Source organism: Pezoporus wallicus, unplaced genomic scaffold (assembly GCF_028554395.1).
Source record: "Pezoporus wallicus isolate ANWC-B61680 ecotype Strahan unplaced genomic scaffold, APGP_CSIRO_Pwel_v1 contig_2910, whole genome shotgun sequence".
NCBI classification, from domain to species: domain Eukaryota; kingdom Metazoa; phylum Chordata; class Aves; order Psittaciformes; family Psittacidae; genus Pezoporus; species Pezoporus wallicus.
In genome coordinates this window covers 870,812-891,334 of record NW_026642858.1, presented here as the reverse complement: position 1 = coordinate 891,334, position 20,523 = coordinate 870,812, and the positions used below count along the sequence as shown (strand labels likewise).

Sequence of the window (20,523 nt, the reverse complement as noted above, 5' to 3'; positions counted from 1 at the left end):
CTGCTTGCATGGAGTTTATTTTGGAGATGGATAGATTTGTGTCAGAGTGATGCTGCTTCCTTTGCAAAGGTTTTATTTTGTATAATGCTAATAATATTGCTGTCAGCTGCAACCTGGAAATAAATTACACAATACTAGAAATTGTTCATCATAGCATCATGTCATGGTATGGATTGGAAGGGACCTTAAAGATCATCTGGTTCCAACCCCACTGAGACAGGCAGGGACACTTTCCACTAGACCAGGTATCTCAAGGTTAAAAAAGATTCTGCTAAGTGTTTTTTTTTTAGACAGAATGCTGTCCCAAGTGTTGTAAGCTATGTAAGCTATGGTAGAGTTTACCAGTTGTTTTCAAGGCTGTTGTTGATGGGCTCTAAAGACTAACCAGCTCTCATGAGCCTGCCCCTCCTTGTTTTTTTTTTGTCAGACAGTTTAAGAGTAGGAAACATTATTTTGCCTTTGTTTTTCCAATTCTTCAGATTGTGTGAAAATTGTGCCATTCCTGGGAAAGAGGAAAAGGGACTGCAAGAAGTACTGATGCTTGCACTTTTGTAGAGAAGGGGCTTGGCATATTGACAAGAGTATGCAGTAACCATGGTTTCTAAAAGTAACAAAACAGTTGTTCAGAATCTTAGGTTTTTAATTATTGGAAAGTGGTCTCCAAATTAATGTTAACTATCTAAACTGAAGAAGGGGGGAAAATCCCTCACTTTTTTGTTTTTATTTGTTTCTTTTCACAGCATCTTAAGTCTTAACCTAATCTTGATAGCTTTCATATCTTCAGTGCCAAAAAAATCAAGACACTGGGTTAAGAAGGGTTTGTGTTATGGCGATAGTTAAAAAAATAATAATCCCACATTTAGGGAGTGCTTAGGTTCCATTTTATAAATCATATTTGGAATTTTCTGAAATTATTTTTACTATGTTTTGGCTTTGCAGTTACTACAACAGCAGCTGTGCTTCTCTTAAACATGTTCCTCCTGGCTTTGTCTCATTCTGTCATCAAGTGCTCACATAATTGTATGATGTTTCTATGTAGGTTGCTATCGGGAAGACTGGAAATGACACTTTGAGAAGTGGGATATAAATTAATAAATAGCATCATGGGGAGGTGTGCCAGCTCAAAAATACATTTAGCAATTCATAGCTGCTTTCTGATTCAAATCTTGAGCTGCGAAGTTCAGATGATTCCAGATGGCAATGTGAAAATGTATCTCTTCAAAGCTTTCAAAGAACACCAGCCACCACCCTTTGACTGGGTACTACTTTCTTAAAGCCTTTCTTTTGGTGCTTTTTAAATTTGCTGAATGTGTTCTGTGAACTTTTTACCTCTTCTCGAAAGAATGAAATTTTAATGGTAGTCTGATAACACTGCCAGTAGTCATCTTCCATGACCTGTTTCTTTGCGGGGCAAAGTCAGCAGAGAGAAAAGTAAGCATTCCAAATAATTTATAGTGTTATGAAAGACTTGGTTTTGCACAGATGAGTAACTATGAAATCATATGCATAGATTAGCAAAACTGTGAAACAGCATTTGATGTTTGTATTTTACTAGTGTGAAATAATAGCATTCGACATTGTAGTTACAAAGAGATACTCTATTAAGTATGTATTTGAGATAAAAAACTTGCTGCTCTTTGTACCTGTCAAAAAAAAAAAAGTGTGAAAAATAGATGGTAAAACAATGCATTAAAAGTAAGCTTTATTCTCTGGTGTTTTTTTTTTTTTTACTCTTCACAGTACTTGAGGTTTCTGTGTATTTGTGGGTGCCTGCATATTCCAGATTAAAAGATTTTTTGTCAAGTGTTCCAACTACAATTACAACTTACAGTCTCACAGGTGGGAGTTTTGTTTGTTTTACTTCCGGTTTTGCATGAAAGAATTGAAAAATTTGTGGAGAATCTTGCATTTTAGAAATGTTTTAGAAATTGTGAACACTCCTTCTGAGCTGTCCAGTTTTCAAGGCAATGAGATACTCCTAAAAGGCTCTCAAGAGTAAATGCTCTCAGACTACACATACAGTATGCGGTAAGGAACTTTATTTTGCTACAGCTACAAGAAATGTAGATCACCCACTCTGTGCAAGACCAGTGAGTATTCAGCATTTCATGGGTTAAAGCCCATAAAGCAAGGTGATATGGTAGACTTAGGAGGGGGAAGAATACTCTTTAAAGTTTATATCTGCTGTTAAGTACAAGATAAATCTTATGTATTTTTTTGTGGCAAGTAGCGTACTTTCTTTCCTAGTCCTAAGTATATTTTTAAATTTCTTTTACAGAGTGAAAGGTGGTGTCATATGACAGAGCCAAAATGCTGGATGACATTAAGAAGCGGTTTGAATTTCCTAATGCAGTTATTCAGTCACAGGTAATTTTTTTTAAAAAACATTAAGCGAATTGAATTGTTTATGGAAACTTTTGTTCCAAGGCCTGCTACCTGCCTGTAAAAAGGTGATGAAGAAGATGCTGGGGATGGTGAGGGGTTTGCTGCAAAGGCAGAAAGCCCTAGAAGTAGAGTGTTTTTAAGTTATAAACAAATACTAATTGCCTTCTCTGTGTAATCCAGACATTGGACATAGTTGCTCATCACTGTAAAGTCTCTGCAAGAAAATCAGAAACCTTCCATGACTGGAAGGTTTAAGTGGAGCAAATGGGTTTTAATGACCCTGTGATCTTGTGAGAAGCCAGGAGTTACCAGATACCATGTGTGAGGTTAAAATACTTGACAGTACTCTACAGAACTGTCTTTAGAACTGATCTGCTTTCTTCCTGTCTGATGATAGCTGAAGGACTACTGTAGTCTTATCTGACATCTAAGAATAACTGTGTTTACCTCCACTGTGATCAGCAGACCAAACATTTTCAGAGCTATGCATTGCCTCCTGGTCATAATCACCTGAAATTTTCTCATGTGCATGAAGTGTTTACCATAGCATTTTTAATGGACACTAAGAAAAAAATAGACTGTTTAAAAAATACACGTTCTTTGCTTTGGCCATGTCTCATTTCAGTATTAAAAACATATCTCTTTTGCTGTAAGCTCATTGGTAACTTCCCTGTTTTCTTCCTTTTCCTGTTTTGAATTCAGGATTAAATAAGTAGCCATTTGTTTGATAGAATAAGTTGATGTGCAACCTGGTGTTTCTGTTGCCTTTTCAATTCAGCTCAGTCTACAGTGGTTTACAGTAATTAAGTTTGAAAGAGAGAGAAGTCCTCTTGTGATCAGTTTCGTGTTTAGGAGAGGAAGTCATGTCTCTGCTAGGATTCATGTAAGGTGTAGTGAAGTGTATTGTACTGCTTATGAGTTCATATCACTACTAGCCTCGAAGCATAGGATTTTGCGCCTTTGAACCAGGTTATTCAGTGCGGAAGAATATCACCATGGTACAAGTACTGCTGAAGTGTCTTGGTTCATCACAACAGCTGCACATCATTAAGGGCTACCAGTTCACTTTGGTTGGTTTTGTGCTGTGCTTTGGTTGTTTTGCTAGTTTCCATTTATATTCTATGACCCTTGAAAAGCATGCTGTAATCTTCAAACTGTCATCAGGCCAGGATCCAACTTCTCTTTTTTGAGATCAGGACATCTGCTCTGCAGAGCATGTAATCTACACAGACAAGGATCAGCAAAGTGAGGAACTTGAGCATAATTTGTAGGTCAAAAAAAGTTTACCATTCTATTCAAATTCAAGTTTTGGAGTGCATTGGACTAATTTACATTTTGACTTTCCTGTATAGCTCACTGCAAAAGCCACTGTATTGATAAGCCCCTTTTCCAGTATAAGAAGAATGTTTTAAGAATGTGGGTGTGAATTAATTTCTGAATGTCCTTACAAGCAGGAAAAATAAAAAATAATAGAAGATCCACTTTGTAAGTGCCCTAAAAAGTTCTAATCTGCCTGGGGAGCATGTTGCTGTAGTTGGTTTTGCAACGCAATAACTGCAGAGAAACAGATACACATATATGACTTTGTCCCATTTTCTAATTTTGTTCTCGGGATAGTAAAATTCCCAAATAAAAACCAGTCTTTATAAGTCAAAAGTGTTAGAATACATATCCAGACCTTTGAAAGGCATAATCTTCCTAATCGAGGAAGGTTTAAAGTGTCATCTTTCCTGGAGATGAGAACTGTTATCTCAAGAGTGCTATTGTTTGTTATGTCAGCTTAGCAACTAGTATCTAAATGAAGTGTAAAAAAATCCTGATAGAAGAAGGAATGTGAAAACATTTCAAATAATGTGTTCCTTTCTTTTTATGCACTAAAAAAACCAGGAATGTCCTTATTACTTTTTTTCTGGCTGACTTCCTAGTTTACTTTTTCCAAAAGTAAGCATCTGTCCTTACCATAATGTAAATGCAGCTGCTGTTCTGGGTACAGTGATAATCTGAAACATTTTTGTCCTCTTGCTGCAAAAAAATGTGTATGTTTCTCACAGAGAGGGTTTTCTATGTATCCGTATCGATGATTAAGAAACGAGACGGAGTTAGGCATTACAGATCAGTCAGGAAACAAATGCCTGGATTCAAACACCTTAAACCCTTTCAAAGTATTCCAGTATCTCAGTCCACATTTAGATTTTTAAAAGCAGTTTGAGGAAATATGTTCCTTCTGTCAAAATAGAATGAAATGCTTACTCTTAAACTTCAGATGAACAAATACATGCTGTTCTGATAAGCATTTTTTTTGAGGACCTTGAAAATTTAGATCTTGTTAATGATCTCTGCCACAGAATAGCTTTATGAGGAATACTGTTAACTTCAGATGCCTTGTTTAAAATAAATAAAGCGTTTCTGGCAGTAAATACGCTAGGGGATATGTAAACTGCCTAAGTGAAATGATTGTATGCAACAGCAGTGTAAATTCTTCCTATTTGAGAATTAAAAAATAGTGCTTGGTCTGTGTGTGTTCTTTTTATTTCTTTTTGTCTTTTAGGCAGTGGGTCATCTGATTGCTGCAGTACTGAAAGAAAATGTTTCTTCAGAGAAAATCTGGCAGGCGTCTGACCAGGTCTGTGAAATTCTCTCACTTCTGTCTCCTCTCCTATCCATATGTACTTACATTTTTTCTATGTTTTCTGATTCCCCTCTGTGTAATAAATCCTGGAAGATAACTTAGGTAGTTAGCAGTATATGTCTAGGTGGACAGATAGAAATAGCGTATCTCTGGGGTCAGAAGAGCAGTATCACTTCCATCAGAAGTCTGAATGGCAGAAATCTTAGTTCTGCAGATATACCAACGCCTAGCTCTGCCCAATTTAAGAGCAAAATTTATTTGCATTTATTTACGTTACTGAAAGTGAAGCGCCATATGGTGAGACTTTATCACTTAAGTAGGAAGGTGTTTTACATCACTTAAAAAAGTCAAAATTATGACATTTCACATACGTGTATTGGTGTTATTTTTAACATTAGCTAAGGAGAGGTTTTATCTCTTGAAGAGAAAGCATAGTGTAAAGGCATACTTTGTGTTTTAGATGAGTCAAGCTTGCCCAAGTGCTGGTCTGTCTTGTTAACTGAGATACCTATGTAATACTGGCATTTGGAAGTGTCGCAGCAACATAGGAGAAGTGTTAGTTAAGATTTGTTCTTCTGTTTTTCCTCACCAAATGCTAACTTGTACAGAAAGGAGCAGAAGATTATTTGTGGATTTTTCCTCCCAGTCTGAACCCTTAAAAAAATAAATAAAATAATCCCCAAACTAGCAAACCCAAACCTGAAAAGTGTTGAGTTGTGATGTGAGGGAATGTGGAGGGGGTGTGTAGTTTCTGTAACAGAAACTACTTTAACAGTCCAGGATCGTGTTCCCAAATGACATTATGTTTTGAGGTACAAGCTGACTCTTCCCATTATGCTGCCCCATAAAGGTTTTAAGCTGAAATACAGCAAAACCTTCTGAAACATTAAGAAGTAGAACATTGTGCTGTTCAGACATTAGTTACTCTTTTTAGACAGGAGTATTTTGCAGCGTTCAGTTATTTCAAAATGTCCCTTGTTTCCCCATTTGGAAGCTACGAAGTCAGCAAAAGAGCCTGTGAATACAAATTTAGTATAAAAACTAAAGCAACAGTTTTAATGGATACAGCCAAATCTTTGTGCTTCCTAACAAACGAAGAGCACTTTGTAGCATGAGTAAAGGCAGCTTACCTTTGGATAGCCCCTTGAATGCCTGCCTGTAGCTGTCTGCAATACATCTTGCTGTAGACAGAGCTGATGTAGCAGTTGCTGAGTTTTTTCCAATTACATCTTGATTTCTTTTAAAGAAAGTGAAATTGTTGAAAAATTTCTTTGCCTTACTCTTTTAGAATCATAGAATAGAATCATAGAATAGTTAGGATTGGAAAGGACCTTAAGATCATCTAGTTCCAACCCCCCTGCCATGGGCAGGGACACCTCATGCTAAATCGTATCACTCAGGGCCACATCCAGCCTGGTCTTGAACACTGCCAGGGATGGAGCATTCACAACCTCCCTGGGCAACCTATTCCAGTGCCTCACCACCCTAACAGGAAAGAACTTCCTCTTTATATCCAATCTAAACTTCCCCTGTTTTAAGTTTTAACCCATTACCCCTTGTCCTATCACTACAGTCCCTAATGAACAGTCCCTCCCCAGCATCCCTATAGGCCCCCTTCAGATACTGGAAGGCTGCTATGAAATCTCCATGGAGCCTTCTCTTCTCCAGGCTGAACAGCCCCAATTTCCTCAGCCTGTCTTCATACGGGAGGTGCTCCAGTCCCCTGATCATCCTCGTGGCCCTTCTCTGGACTTGTTCCAACAGTTCCATGTCCTTTTTATGTTGAGAACACCAGAACTGCACGCAGTACTCCAGGTGATGTCTCACAAGAGCAGAGTAGAGGGGCAGGATCACCTCCTTCGACCTGCTGGTCACAGTTCTTTTGATGCAGCCCAGGACAGGTTGGCTTTCTGGGCTGCGAGCGCACACTGCCAGCTCATGTTCATTTTCTCAAGTCCTTCATTGCAGGGTTGCTCTGAATCTCTTCTTTGCCCAACCTGTAGCTGTGTCTGGGATTGCTCCGACCCAGGTGTAGGATCTTGCACTTGTCATGGTTAAACTTCATGAGGTTGGCATCAGCCCACCTCACAAGCATGTCAAGGTCCCTCTGGATGGCATTCCTTCCCTCCAGGGTATCAGCCAAACCACACAGCTTGGTGTCATCGGCAAACTTGCTGAGGGCGCACTCAATCCCACTGTCCATGTGTAGCGACAAAGACGTTAAGCAAGACCGGTCCCAACACCGATCCCTGAGGGACACCACTCGTTACTGGTCTCCAGACGGACATTGAGCCATTGACCACAACTCTTTGTGTGCGCCCATCCAGCCAGTTCTTTATCCACCAAGTGGTCCATCCATCAAATTGATGTCTCTCCAATTTAGAGACAAGGATGTCGTGTGGGACAGTGTCAAACGCTTTTCCCAAGTCCAGATAGATAACATCAACTGCTCTACCCCTGTCCATCAGTTCTGTAGCCCCATCACAGAAGGCCACCAAGTTGGTCAGGCAGGATTTCCCCTTAGTGAAGCCATGCTGGCTGTCACCAAGCACCTTGTTGATTTTCATATGCCTTACTTAGTATGCCTTCCCGGAGAATCTGCTCCAAGATTTTGCCAGGCACAGAGGTGAGACTGACTGGGCTGTAATTTTCCGGGTCATCCATTTTCCCCTTCTTGAAAATGGGGGTTCTATTTCCCTTTTTCCAGTCGTTGGGAACTTCACCTGACTGCCATGGTTTCTCAAATATGATGGCCAGCGGCTTCGCAACTTCATTTGCCAGCTCCTTCAGGACCCACGGATGGATTTCATCAGGTCCCATGGACTTGTGCATGTTCAGATTTTTAAGATGGTCTTGAACCAGTTCCTCTCCTACAGTGGGCACAAGGTCTTCATTCTCACAGTCCCTGTATCTGCCTTCCAAGACTTGGTTGGTTTTGTCAGAGCCTTTGCCTGTGAAGACTGAGGCAAAGAAGTCATTTATAACCTCAGCCTTCTCCAAATCCCGTGTAGCCAGTTCTCCTGAGAGCTTCCTGAGGGGGCCTACATTCTCCGTAGTCTGTTTTTTATTTGCTATGTCCTTGTAGAATCCCTTCCTGTTATCCTTAATACCTCTAGCTAAGTTTAATTCTAACTGGGCCTTAGCTTTCCTAACCTGGTCCCTAGCTTCCCGGACAACATCCCCGTACTCTTCCCATGCCACCTGTCCTTGCTTCCACTTATTATAAGCCTCTTTTTTCATTTGAATTTTCCTTGGGAGCTCCTTATCCATCCAGAGAGGTCTCCTGGCCCTCCTGCTGCACTTCCTTCTGGTTGGGATGCAACACTCCTGAGCTTGTAGCAGGTGATCCTTGAATATCAACCAAGAGTCTTGGGCCCCCCTGCCCCCTAGGGCTGTATCCCATGGAACCTTCTGAAGCAGGTTCCTGAAGAGGCCAAAGTCTGCTCTTTTGATGTCCAGCACAGTGAGCTTGCTGCACACTCTTCTCACTGTCCTGAGGATCTCAAATTCGAGCATCTCATGATCGCCGCATCCAAGGGTGCGCTGGAGCATCACATTTCCAACGAGCCCTTCCCTGTTGGTGAGCATGAGGTCAAGCATGGCACCTCTCCTTGTCGGCTCCTCTATTACTTGCAGAAGGAAGTTGTCTTCTACACAATCGAGAAACTTCCCGGATTGCTTGTGCCAGGCCGTACCGTCCTTCCAACAGATGTCAGGGTGGTTGAAGTCACCCATGAGAACAAGGGCCTGTGAGCGTGAGGGTTTTCCTATCTGTCTATGGAGTGCTTCATCTGCAGGTTCTCCTTGATCAGGCGGTCTGTAACAGATCCCGACAGTAATGTCTCCCATAGCTATATTCCCTTTAAGCCTGACCCACAAACTCTCTGTGGACTGCTCACCTGTCCCCAGACAGAGTCCCATACTCTCCAGCCTATCCCTAACATAAAGGGCAACTCCCACTCCCCGCCTGCCAGGCCTGTCTTTTCTAAAGAGCCTGTAACCTTCCGTTCCAACACTCCAGTCATAGGAGCCATCCCACCATGTTTCTGTGATGCCTATTATATCATACCCCCGTAGACGTGCACAGATCTCTAATTCCTCTTGTTTGTTCCCCATGCTACAGGCATTTGTGTAGAGGCATCTGAGCCGAGCTCCAAATGATGCCATCTTATTGGCTGGAGCGGCTGGGATATCCCTACATTGCTCCAAGCATTTATTATAGGTTCTGGCAACTGACTGGGTGTGTTGAAATCGAATGATGCCCCCGTCCCCCGACACATCTAGTTTAAAGCCTCCTTGACCAGTCTGGCAAGCCTCCTACCAAAACTGCTCTTTCCCTTCTTTATCAGACCAGCTCCACCAGCCCCCAGTAGACCTGGCCTACAAGCTTGGGTCCCATGTTCAAGACACCCAAACCCCTGACTATGACACCACCCTTTTAACCATTTATTAACCTGGCTAATCCTCCTAGCTTTTTTTTAGGTCCTCCCCTGTATCCTGGAGAATTGATGAAAAGACTGTCTGAGCTCCAGAGCCCCTAACCGCCTCCCCCAGGGCTCTGTAGTCCTTCTTCATGTTCCCCAGGCTACTACTATCTATATCCCTAGCACCCACATGTGTCACCAGGAATGGCTAATAGTCCATGGGACTTACTAGAGCAGGCAGCCTCTCTGCCACATCCCTGATCTGTGCCCCTGATAGGCGACACACCTCCCTTGAGATGGGGTCTGGCTGGCAGACGAGTGCTTCTGTCCCTTTCAATTTAGAGTCCCCTACTACTATGACCTGCCGCTTTTTCCTAGCAATGGAAAAGGTTTCCTGGGAAAACCTTTCTTGGGTGTAGAACCTGTACCCCAGCTTCCTCACTTGTGCTAAGTCTTCAGTTTTTATTTAAAAGTGTGTTTAAGATGAGTGAAAAAAAAATCAGTGTCAGCTTTCTCATTGCATTTGTCTCCTGGTTTTGCCTTCAGACTCCTGCTCTGAACTTACTTTGGGAGTACTGCTGCAGTGAGAATGTTGCGTTGCGAACAGCCTGCTCTGAGGGATTGGTGGCACTTGTTGCAGAGAAACATGCTGAGCTAGACTATGTTCTTCATGGAGCTCTCAACCTAATTCCCTCAGCAAGGTAATGTTTGGTTGCCTAATCTTGTGCCTTTTGTCATTGCTATTCCCTTGTAAATACAGGGGAAGAGGAAAGGTTCTGTAAATTAACAGGGTCTTCAAATAAGCTGTGGCATTAAAGGACTGTCCTTGGGCTGTCACTTTGCTGAAGGCTGCTGCTTTCATCTTGGCAGTTTGTCGTTGTGGGTCTGACTTAAAAACTCATAGAGTATCCTACGTGTGTTGGCTGAAATTGTTAGCTGTTCAGACTAATGCTCTGAACTTAGAACTGTTGCTCACATACAGTCACCATAAATCTGTGGGTGGGGATAAGGAACGCTATATTTTATTTCCCTGTCTGCTGAGGAAGAAATCACTTTACGTAGCTCTGCAAAATTCTGTAAATATAATGTCTACATCTCACAGTGGTGTTTTGAGCTAGACTGGCCTGTGCAATGTACTGAAAGAATGCAGTTGTGAGGGAAAAAAGACACTGCACATAAAATTTACAATGGGAAGTCAAGTGATGCTTGGGAAGATGTTTCCGTTCAATCTTACAAAGTTCCATGGGGTTATCTTTGTCTCCTCTGATTTTTGGCAGCTAACTGGATTTCTGCACTAAGGTTTCTCATTCACTTCCTACAGAATGCTGGAGTCGGTTTTAGCCAAGCCAGCTAGTTGGTGCTACACTTGTGATGTATTGTGCTGATGGGCTTAACAGCTGGTTGCAAGAGCCATGTTGTTCATGACATGTTTTTCACCTCTTCTAACCCTCACATCATCAGTTTTAGTCTGAGGTTTCTAATGGTCACTTTGAGGCAGAGGTGAAGTTAGGTTTGAGTAAACTAGTGAAATGCTTCAGAAACAAGACATTTTTAAAGAGATTACTTCTTTCCTTGTGACTTCATTGTTTACAGCTAGGATCTTGCTGTGAAGGTACTGTCTCTATACTTAGTTTGCAGTAGGTGGTTGTGGATCCCTAGGAAAGGGTTTGTAAATATATTTACATAATATGAATAATTTCTGCAAAGCAGTGCCCTCCAAATTAAAAATTTTGCTACTTCAGTTTGGGGTTGAGAGAAGAGTTGCCACTGTTAACAAAGAAGTAAAAGCACCTGTACTTAGACTATGGAAACCTGAGTCCATAGTGGAGGGAAGGTTTATTAGCTGTGGCTTGCAGATGAAGAAATGTGAAATTCCTGTTCAGCCAAGGGTTTGTTACAGCATTAGTGATTTATAAGGAAATTAAATGCTAATACAGTTTTGTACTTGAGAAAATAAAAAGTGTAAAATGGGATATTAAGGATTGAGTTAACCTTAAAAACAGAATCAAGGTTATGTTGAATGGGCTTGTATATGTGGCATTTCTGTATCATTCTTAGATTTTTTCCATATGTGAAACCAACACATATCACTGATTGCTTAGTACATGCTGTTAAATTACCCAGGAACATTTTATGAGTTTTCAGCTTCTTTCTGCTGCCATCCCAGTCCCAAGCTGCTATGGATGTCTGTGGGTTTAAAATGTCTGTAGACTCAGGAGCTGACTGAACTTCAGATTGGTTCATTTTAGTGCTGGTACTGTTGTTTTTTTTTTTTACTGACTCTTAGAATTATAGCCTGCTGTTCTTCATTCTGTTCCGCCTGCCAAATTTTCATCCAGGTTTGCTCTGTGGCTTTGCAGTGCTGTGTGCACAGTGTCTGTAAAAATAAAGTAAGTATGAAATTAGCTGCCAGTGGACAGGCATTTGCAATTGCTGAGCATCTTTTAGTGCTGGATGGAGGTAGGTGAATGTTTTATTGGCAAAGACCATTCATGTTGTGTACTTGCTTCTCTTCCATTGTGGTGAATTTAGCAGGGATTTAGTGCACCTGGTGGGTTTCATTTTGTCAGGTGTATCAAATTCTGTGTACTAGGTAAGACAATTTGCTTTGATAAAGGTGAATATTGAGTGTTTATCTGAGTTGACTTCATATAAGATTAACGCTATCTGTTCGTTATACAAATGGGACTCTATTCTTACCTCTCCGGTACGTTGTTGTGCCATAACTGTCTCTCAGACCCAATTTTGAGTTTCCTTTGTTGCCCCAACAGTTTAAACCTCATGGAACATAGTATTTATAGGTGTGTTTGTATGTGTATGCATGTATGCAAAATATGGATACACGTGTAAACATATACACATTTTTACACATTTTTAAGATTGGTCTCCAGCTTTCTATGTAGAAGATAATGGAAAAACTCTGTGGTCAATAAAGAATGAGCATAAATAATTAAACCAATCTGTTAAAAACCTGTGAAACAATGGATTATGGTAATCTCTAAGATTGTCAGAAGGATTTCTGTGTTACATATTAACGTAGTCTAAATGTGTGTATCAACTCATAACTTAGGAATTGTAGAGTATACTGCACTGTATGTCAAACAGCTAATAATATATCCTTTTTCTCATGTCTTAAATGAGTATGATGGTTTGTTTGTCCTGTGAGAGGGTTACACAAATTCTGCATAGTTTCTTGTTTACAGCTTGTCATCTGAGGAGTTCCTGCAGTGTTCCATTCATTGATGGAGAAGTGGAATTGCAGACAAAATAGATTTCTCAGATTTTTTTTTCCTGGTAGGAAGAAAGGAAGGGGGAGCAGCGAGAAGGGAAAAAAAACCAACACAAGCTGTGACTATGACTTTTTCTGTTCCTCTGCTTCTACATTTTCACCTCGTGAAAAGTGTGTTTCATTATAGAATCCAGGCTATTTTCTTGAGGGACTTGTTTTGGATCTGGCGTGGTCTGGTTGGAAAGGTGTGAAAAAGCACTTTATGAAGAGGAGAGCAAAATTTTGATAGTTGTACTTTTGGTCTTGTAAGCTCAGCCAAGCAGTAGTAAGCTGTATACTTAAGCTTTTTACTGCATGGTCAGAGAGGCTTTTTTTCACCCTTTGTGGTGGACTTCATTGATTTCATTAGTGTCTCTCCAGCAGAATATGGAAATTCCTATCAAAATTTCAGAAATGATGTTGTTTCTTAAATTTTCCTGAATGTTCAATTAAACAAGATAGGAGGAGGAAGATAAAGTAGCTGTATGTATTTCTTTCTTATAGTCCTTGGTTCCTGAGATCAAAAGTCAGAAAACTAGGTGTCTCAAGTGTCTTTTCTGACAGTATGATTTCTCTTGCTTTTGCTTGCTAGACAGGAGGAAATTTGTGATGTTTACCTGTATACTTGCATTCAGAGAAAAGTTTTTAGCATGTTAAAAGCACCAGTTTCAGTTAAGCTGGAGACAGCAAATATAGTTGTAAGATACGGTAGAATCAAATCATCAAAAGTTTTAATTGATGGATTAATTATACTCTCTGCTGTGTTGTTAGTTACGTGAAAAGGAGAACAAAGACACATGGATTTACAACTTGTGTAGGCAGATGTGAAGAAGTTCTTAAGGAGAACTCTAGGATTCTGGTTTTCTTCCTGGATTCCTTCTTTTATGGAAGAATCAACTAATGTAACTGCATGTGACAGTCATGTATTTCTCCTTATCAACAGGAATGTACATGGTTTAGTAAAAACTATTTTGAAATTACTACAAATTCAAGCCATTCAACTGGGAGAAGATGGAAATGAGGCTGTCTGGAATCTTTATGGCATCAGGTTAGTTTCACTTTGGTTTTATTTAGATACCATAACAGTTTTTTTTCTGATTTTTTTCACTGGCTTTCTGCCTGTGTTTTTTTGGTTTTGTGTTTTTAGGTTTGTTTTTTTTTTTTTGGCTGGTTGGTTTGGTTTTGTTTGGTTGGTTTCTTTTTGATTTTATTCTGTTCAGGTAAGTAAGCACTGCACAGGTTGTCTGCAGAGATTGTGGAATCTCTATCTTTAGAGATACACCAGATTGCATGTGATACTGAGCCAGCCGAAATGATTCTTCAGTGGTGACCATTTCAAGCTAAATGACTTTCTGATTCTAAGATCTGTTGTTGTTGTTGAAAGTTTCAAGGAGTTTTTGTAGTACAGGGGTAAGATTGCCACCATAAGCTCAAAAGGGGCAATGGTAACATGAAGGCTGAGTGTGAGAAAGAGCAAATAAATACTGTTACTTGTTCACATATAGTAGCTCAATGATTGCTAGTAGTCCTTTTTAATAAGTCTTGTTTTAAGACTGTGGACCTCTTCCCTCTCACTTGTTTTTCCTGCTTTATTCCAGTTATCAAATAAGGTTCCTAAATGCTTTTACTGTTAAAATGCTTGCCATATAAAATAAATGATTTAAAGATGCATTCAGAGCTCTCGTATAAAGCTGCTTGTCAGGTGGTAGCAGCCTTCGTACGGGGACATCTTGGTGACTTCATCTAGCTGTTGAAAAACCATGAGTCAGTGCTGACATTAACAGCCATTATTATATCTACTTGGCAGATGTCTTGAGCATTTTTCAAGTTGCATCTTATGCAGTTAAGAGGTATTGTAGCAGGCCGTAGCTCTAATGCTTTAAGGGTCTAAAAGGCACTAGTTGGAAGACAGGAATCGTGTTTTAAGCGAAACAAAATACTGAATTAAAACAGACTGTGGAGCACTTGATGTGCTTGCATTCATGAAATCCTGTGTGCCTTGGTTTTTCTAGCTATATCAGTTCTTTCTACAAATTCTACTGTCCTATAGAACAGGTGTAACTGAAGGCAAGTAATGAAGGGCGGGTAGTAAGGTGGAACCCTCTTGGAAACTTTAAAAGTAAATAAACTCATTTAAAGTCTTGTGGTAGAAGAGGTTAAGTTCAAGTAATCCAGGCTATGTGTGAAAAAGAGTAGGAGGATGTGGCTGAAGTGAAGAAATGGCCTCTCCCCAGTAGGGTGAAGAAATGTTACCACTTTTTGGTTTGTTTTCCCCCAGCTACCAAAAGAAAAATTGCTGGAAACATAAGGCAGGTGAAACTTGGTCATCCAGAATAGTTTAAAATAATAGAAAACTGAAAATAGCAGCAGACTAACACTTAGCCTGTACATTTTTGGTTTTCCTTTTGTTTCCGAAGTCAGATTTCTTGGCTTGTTTCTGAATATCTAGGAGGCTATTCTTTTTTAGTGTACACAAAGGTCTGTCTTTATTCAGTGACTTGTTATGTAACAATTTTTGTAGTTGTGTTTATCAAGTGCCATTAAAACTTGATTTCTGGAAGAAATAAAAGATTGTATACCATAACTCACCAAGAGTAACCTCCTCTTGAAGTGTTAATATATTATGCTATCAACTATGCAGAAGTATTCCATACAAAAATCATCAATGAAGAATCAAAAAGCACAGTGTGTTCTCAGGTAGTTTTCTGTTGTGATCTCTGTTGGGTCGTTTTAAAACTAGCGTTACAGGATAATAAATAAGTTTGGTTTAGACTAATGTTAATTTTGGACAGTAGAATTACTTTTAAAATGCTGCCTGTTGATACAATGTAGTATCATGAACAGTTCTGGAAAAGAAGTAAGAGAAATTAGTGTCTGTAGTTTTGGGGGGGGTTGGTTGAGTTAGCTTTTCCCGTAGCAACCATCATAGTGCTGAGCTTTGTATTTGCAGCTAGAATAGTGTTGATAATATACCAGTACTTTGGTTTCTACTGAGCAGTGCTGTTTTTGCATCCCACCCCCACCCCTTCAGATGGGTACCAGTAAGGTGGGAGTGTGCAAGACTTTGGGAGGGGACATAGCCGGGACAGCTGACCCAAAGGGATATTCTATAGTATAGGACATTGTGCTCAACAATAAAAGCTAAGAGAAAGAAGTTGGGGATATGGGGGGGCATTCATTATTGAGATGATGTTAAGACATGTACTGAAGCCCTACTACGTATCCCAGGAAGTGGCAGGGCATTACCTGCTGATGGGAAATAGAGAGTAAATCCTTTTGTTTGACTTTCCGTTCATGTGTGGCCTTTGCTTTTTCTTAATTAATCTTCCTATATCACAACCTACAAGTTTTTCATATTGTTTTCTTCCCATGTGCTGAGGAGAGGGAGTGAGGGAGCAATTTGGTGGGCACCTGTAGACAGCCAAAGTCAACCCACCAGGTAGGTTTTCCAATTTCATCTGGGGAAGTCTCTGTAATTCTAATCCTGAGATTCTCCACTTTCTGTAAGCAAATTAACCATGGAGAACAGGGAATTGATTACCTCTGTTACTGCAGGAAGTGGGAAATGTTCCTTTTACCCATGTAAGTCAGTAGAAAACTGCCTCTCCTATCACTGAATGTTGGGATTCCTAATTGTTTCCATAAACTGTGTAAATGCAGCTGGTTGGGTTTTGTTAGGGTTTTGGGGGTTGTGTGTTTGTTGTGTTTTGTTTTGCTTGTTTGGTGTGTGTTTGTTGTGTTTTGTTTTGTTGCTTTTGTTTGGTTTGTGTTTGTTTGTTGCTGTTGTTGTGTTTGGTTTTCTTTTTTTAATAAGTAGCGTTCCAGTGGTGGATAAATACCAAAGCAAATCTGATGGGATTTTTTAAGGATGCATGACTTTTAAACTTGCACATGGAATGATTGGCAGTGTTTGTTACGAAGTTAGGAGGTGTTGTAGCAGAGATAGAAGTAGTTTGCAAGTTGGTTTCACTGTGGACTAGAACTGAGCATTCCCAGGGGATTTATTTGTCATATAGCATAAAGCTCTATATTTTCTATGTGTATTAATGTAGCTGTCCAGTAACCTAAGCTCAGGCTGAATTGAGTGGGAAGACAGGGAAGAGGGGTTTTCGAGGAGTGCTTGTCAGCCTTCTCAGTGCAGAGCTTTGGCTGTAAGTATCTGCTGAAAGCCATTTAACCTTTTTTTTTCTTTTTTTTTTTCCTTTTTTTTTAAATGAACTAGTATTATACATTATTCTTAATGTGATTACACATTGTTTTGTCTAAAAATTCTGGAGAGCTGAAACTTTCTGAAAATCAAAATTAATTCAGAGCAGGTAGAAAAATACTTTTAAAATGCATATTTGATAAAGTGCTGTTCCCCCTTTCTGAAAGGACCAGGGTCAATGCTGCATACACAGAAAATTATGTTAATAGCAGACATTGTTTCCTCATACAGAAAAAGCAAACTGACACTGAATTTGTGCTTTAAATCTGGTTGGTGTGCTCTTTTGTCCAGAGATGTAACAAGAACATTGAGATGACATTAGAAGTAATTTTTGTTTTATTGTTGCCCCTTACATAAAATGTATAACTTTGTTTCCCTAAACACTTATGTATTTACAGGTGGATAGCTGCTGTGTCTGGTTGTGATTTTTGCTTTATCCTGAACCCAATATTTTCACAATAATTTAGGGTAGTAGCACTGTAATGTCACTCAAACATGTGCATTTTATGACTCTTCAGTTAGTATTAATGATAAATTATACCTACACACCTGATTTTTCCTACTGCTAATAGCGTTACCAAATGGAACTTTTTCAGGCTGCACATTTTAGTATTTCATTATCAATCAGTGTTCAATATGGAACTTAGCTTATTTTTTTTCAGCAGCGAGTTCAGTGCAGTTTTGTGAATTTTAGAACACACAAAATCTGTCATAGAAGTCTTGCCTTTTTTTCTGGATAGTAAGTAATTTTTTATTTCCGACTTGATACATCACATGTGCTGACTGACTTCAGTGTCATAGCAACATTTAGATGACTTCATTACATTCTTTTCATTAGGAAAGGTAATTCTAAAAGTATGACAAAGCTACTAAAATAAACTGCTGCTGTAACTCTGCATGTCTCTACAAGGCTATGGACTTTAAAGGTCCTGGCATGGTATGTGAACAGTATTTCTAGACTGCTGCCTGATAAATGATACTGTCAAAAACCAAAACCCTAACAAAACAAGCAAACCAACCAAGCAAAAAACACAAAGAGAAACAAAACAGAAAAATCTATTCCCCTCCCCCCCCAAAAAAAAAACACAAACCAAAACCCATGAACAAAACAAAAAAGTCTGAGCTTCATAAATTTTTTTTTTTCAATCTGAATTTGCCAGTTTCAATTACCAGCTTCTGATTCTTGTATGCTAACTTGACACTTGTTGCTTTATGGAATTTGTGTTCTCAGTGAAGGTACTTGGGTTGCAATGACAATATCCCTTAATATAATGTCATTATCTTGTGCTAATAAGCTTAATAATATGCTTATTAGTATGTGTTTTTCCAGGTCTTCATGAGACAGCCATGGGAAGAATTAAACTTCTCTGTATTTTTAATAACTGACTTGAAAGACAGTGTCCTGATTTTAGCTGTAACATTTTTTTTTTCTTCTCCTTCCTAGTATCTAGTGCAGTGCTGTGTTTCAGCTTTAGTCTGAGAACAATGCTGGTAACACACCCTTGTTTTAATTGTTGCTCCTTAGCACTTAACCCTGGTCAAGGGCTTTTCAGTCTCTTATACTAAGCCAGTGAGGAGGGGCAGAGGAAGCTGCGAGGAAGCAGAGACAGGACACCTGACCCAAGCTAGCCAAAGAGGTATTCGTATTGAATGCATATGTTGCCTTTCCATTTATTCATACAGCCCTGCTCTCTCAAGTGTTTCTAGCAGATCTGTGGCAATTGGCAAGACTCTTCCAACTTTCCTCACTTGCTATTAGGAAAATTGCTTCCATTTTGAGAGCAGGCAAGTATCATTTTGTCTGCTGTTAAGCTGTTGGTATCCCAGAGAAGAATATATAGTTGGATGAAGCAGGAAGGGAAGCTGGGAGAAAACAGGGACGTTTAGCAGTCAGGCGGGAATAAGTGGGCCAGTCATAGGAAGAGCAGTGGGTAAACTTCAGAAGGAGGTGATGGAGGTAGTGATGAATCTGCCTTCACATCACCAGTTCTTCCCGATTTCCCACCTCTCCAGGAAATTCAGTGTCCAGACTCTCATGTTCTGCTTTCCTTTCTTATACTGACTTACTGTACCAATGCTTGGAAGACTGAACTGGCATGTTACATGGGGTTCAGAGTTTTCTGTGGGTGTTGCTTAGAGCCCACTGCTAGGGGGTAGTGCTGCTGCCAATGACTAGAATCAGGCTACACATTTGAAGAGTGATCCTTAAATATGTATTAAAAAAATTAGAAAAACAGAGCAGGACTTCAAATACCTTTTTTTTTCTTTTAGGTCTTGTTTCCTGAAGTTTCTATAAAATACGCTATTTTGATAGCATAGCAGTTCTGGCAGACTTGATAAAGGAGTTAATACCAGAGGGTTGTCTATTTCTACACTGCTTTTGTTTTAAAGATAGTTATTTTGCACACTTGATTTCTGCATTGTATATCTAAATGTGATTTCTTTTGTTTCAGGAACAATCCTCATCCATTAATCAATGTCCTTGAACACAGACCTGATTGCTGGCCAATTCTGCTGCAGCAGATAACAGTTTTTTTCCACCAGTGTCCAGAGAAGTAAGTAAATGAATAATTAAAAAATAGCAGATGTAGGCAACTGAATCGTATGAGTGTAACTTTTTTTTGAAGGCAGCTGCAATGAGCAGTCTTTTGAAAAATATAATTATAAAAAATTATGACACCATTTAAAGGTTAAAAATAGAATATTAATGAAGTACTACAATAATCCATCAAAAATATTTTGTTTTTTCTAAACTCTGATATTGATGTAATTTTTATGAATCTGGAAAAATGTGTGCAAAATTCAAAACACTTTCCAGCAATTTTGATTATTTGCTTTGTCAATATTTTGACTGCTATGCAGGTATAACTTATCCATACAAAATGGTGAGATGATAAAGGTAAAGCACAGATGGTTACATCTCACCATAAAGGATGAGGTCCTTAAAAATAATGTTTGCTTCTTGATAGAAAAAAAAAATTGGGCTGTGCCACTGTTTTTTTCTATAAAATATTTGTAACAATGAACAAAGCTGCCACCAATTTCAACATTTCTTCATGCTTATCTTGAAGGAACTTGTCCAGTGAGGCTTCAGTGTAAGACACCAAATGCCATAGCAGACTAAGTGCAAAATGTTTTCACTGATTTTATACATGTATGTATGCTCTTCAGATAAAAGGTATCTCTTCTGTTTTCTGGAAGACTCATACAAATCCAGCAGAGTAATAGTACAGTGAAATTGACTTCTGTATTCTGTTTCTCTGATTAAACAGATAAGTTTATTAATCTCTCAAATTTCTAGTGGTCTTAGACTACATGATCCACAGTAAGGCTTTGATGCAAAAGTGTGTTTTGTTCAATTTAATTCTACAGAGTAATTTTAAAATACTGTTTTCAGACTTGCTCTTCCACACAGCTGCTAAATCTGGGACTTGTGAAAAGTCCTGTCAGATGTCTGAACGATGGAATGAACTGTGGATTTTTTCCTGGTAGCTCGCTTTAAATTAAAACAGGAATTGTTCATGCCGAGAAGGAAAATATCTTAAACTTCTTTGCTGCTTTTTGTGCAAATGTTTCTGTGGAATACATTCCAGACTGAGGATATAGAATC

General features: G+C 39.3%; 1 protein-coding gene across 1 annotated transcript in view; it reads left to right on the top strand.

Annotated features, from left to right (window-relative positions):
* The first annotated feature begins 1,745 nt into the window (after nt 1-1,745).
* The window catches only part of FOCAD (focadhesin), a 97,255-nt gene continuing 78,477 nt past the window's right edge, over nt 1,746-20,523 (top strand). The window contains exons 1-6 of the mRNA XM_057432914.1: nt 1,746-1,839; nt 2,279-2,367; nt 4,934-5,008; nt 9,985-10,139; nt 13,650-13,754; nt 19,367-19,468. Of these exons, the coding sequence (XP_057288897.1) occupies nt 2,311-2,367; nt 4,934-5,008; nt 9,985-10,139; nt 13,650-13,754; nt 19,367-19,468 (494 nt within the window). The 5' untranslated portion in view covers nt 1,746-1,839; nt 2,279-2,310. The remainder of the gene's footprint in view (nt 1,840-2,278; nt 2,368-4,933; nt 5,009-9,984; nt 10,140-13,649; nt 13,755-19,366; nt 19,469-20,523) is intronic.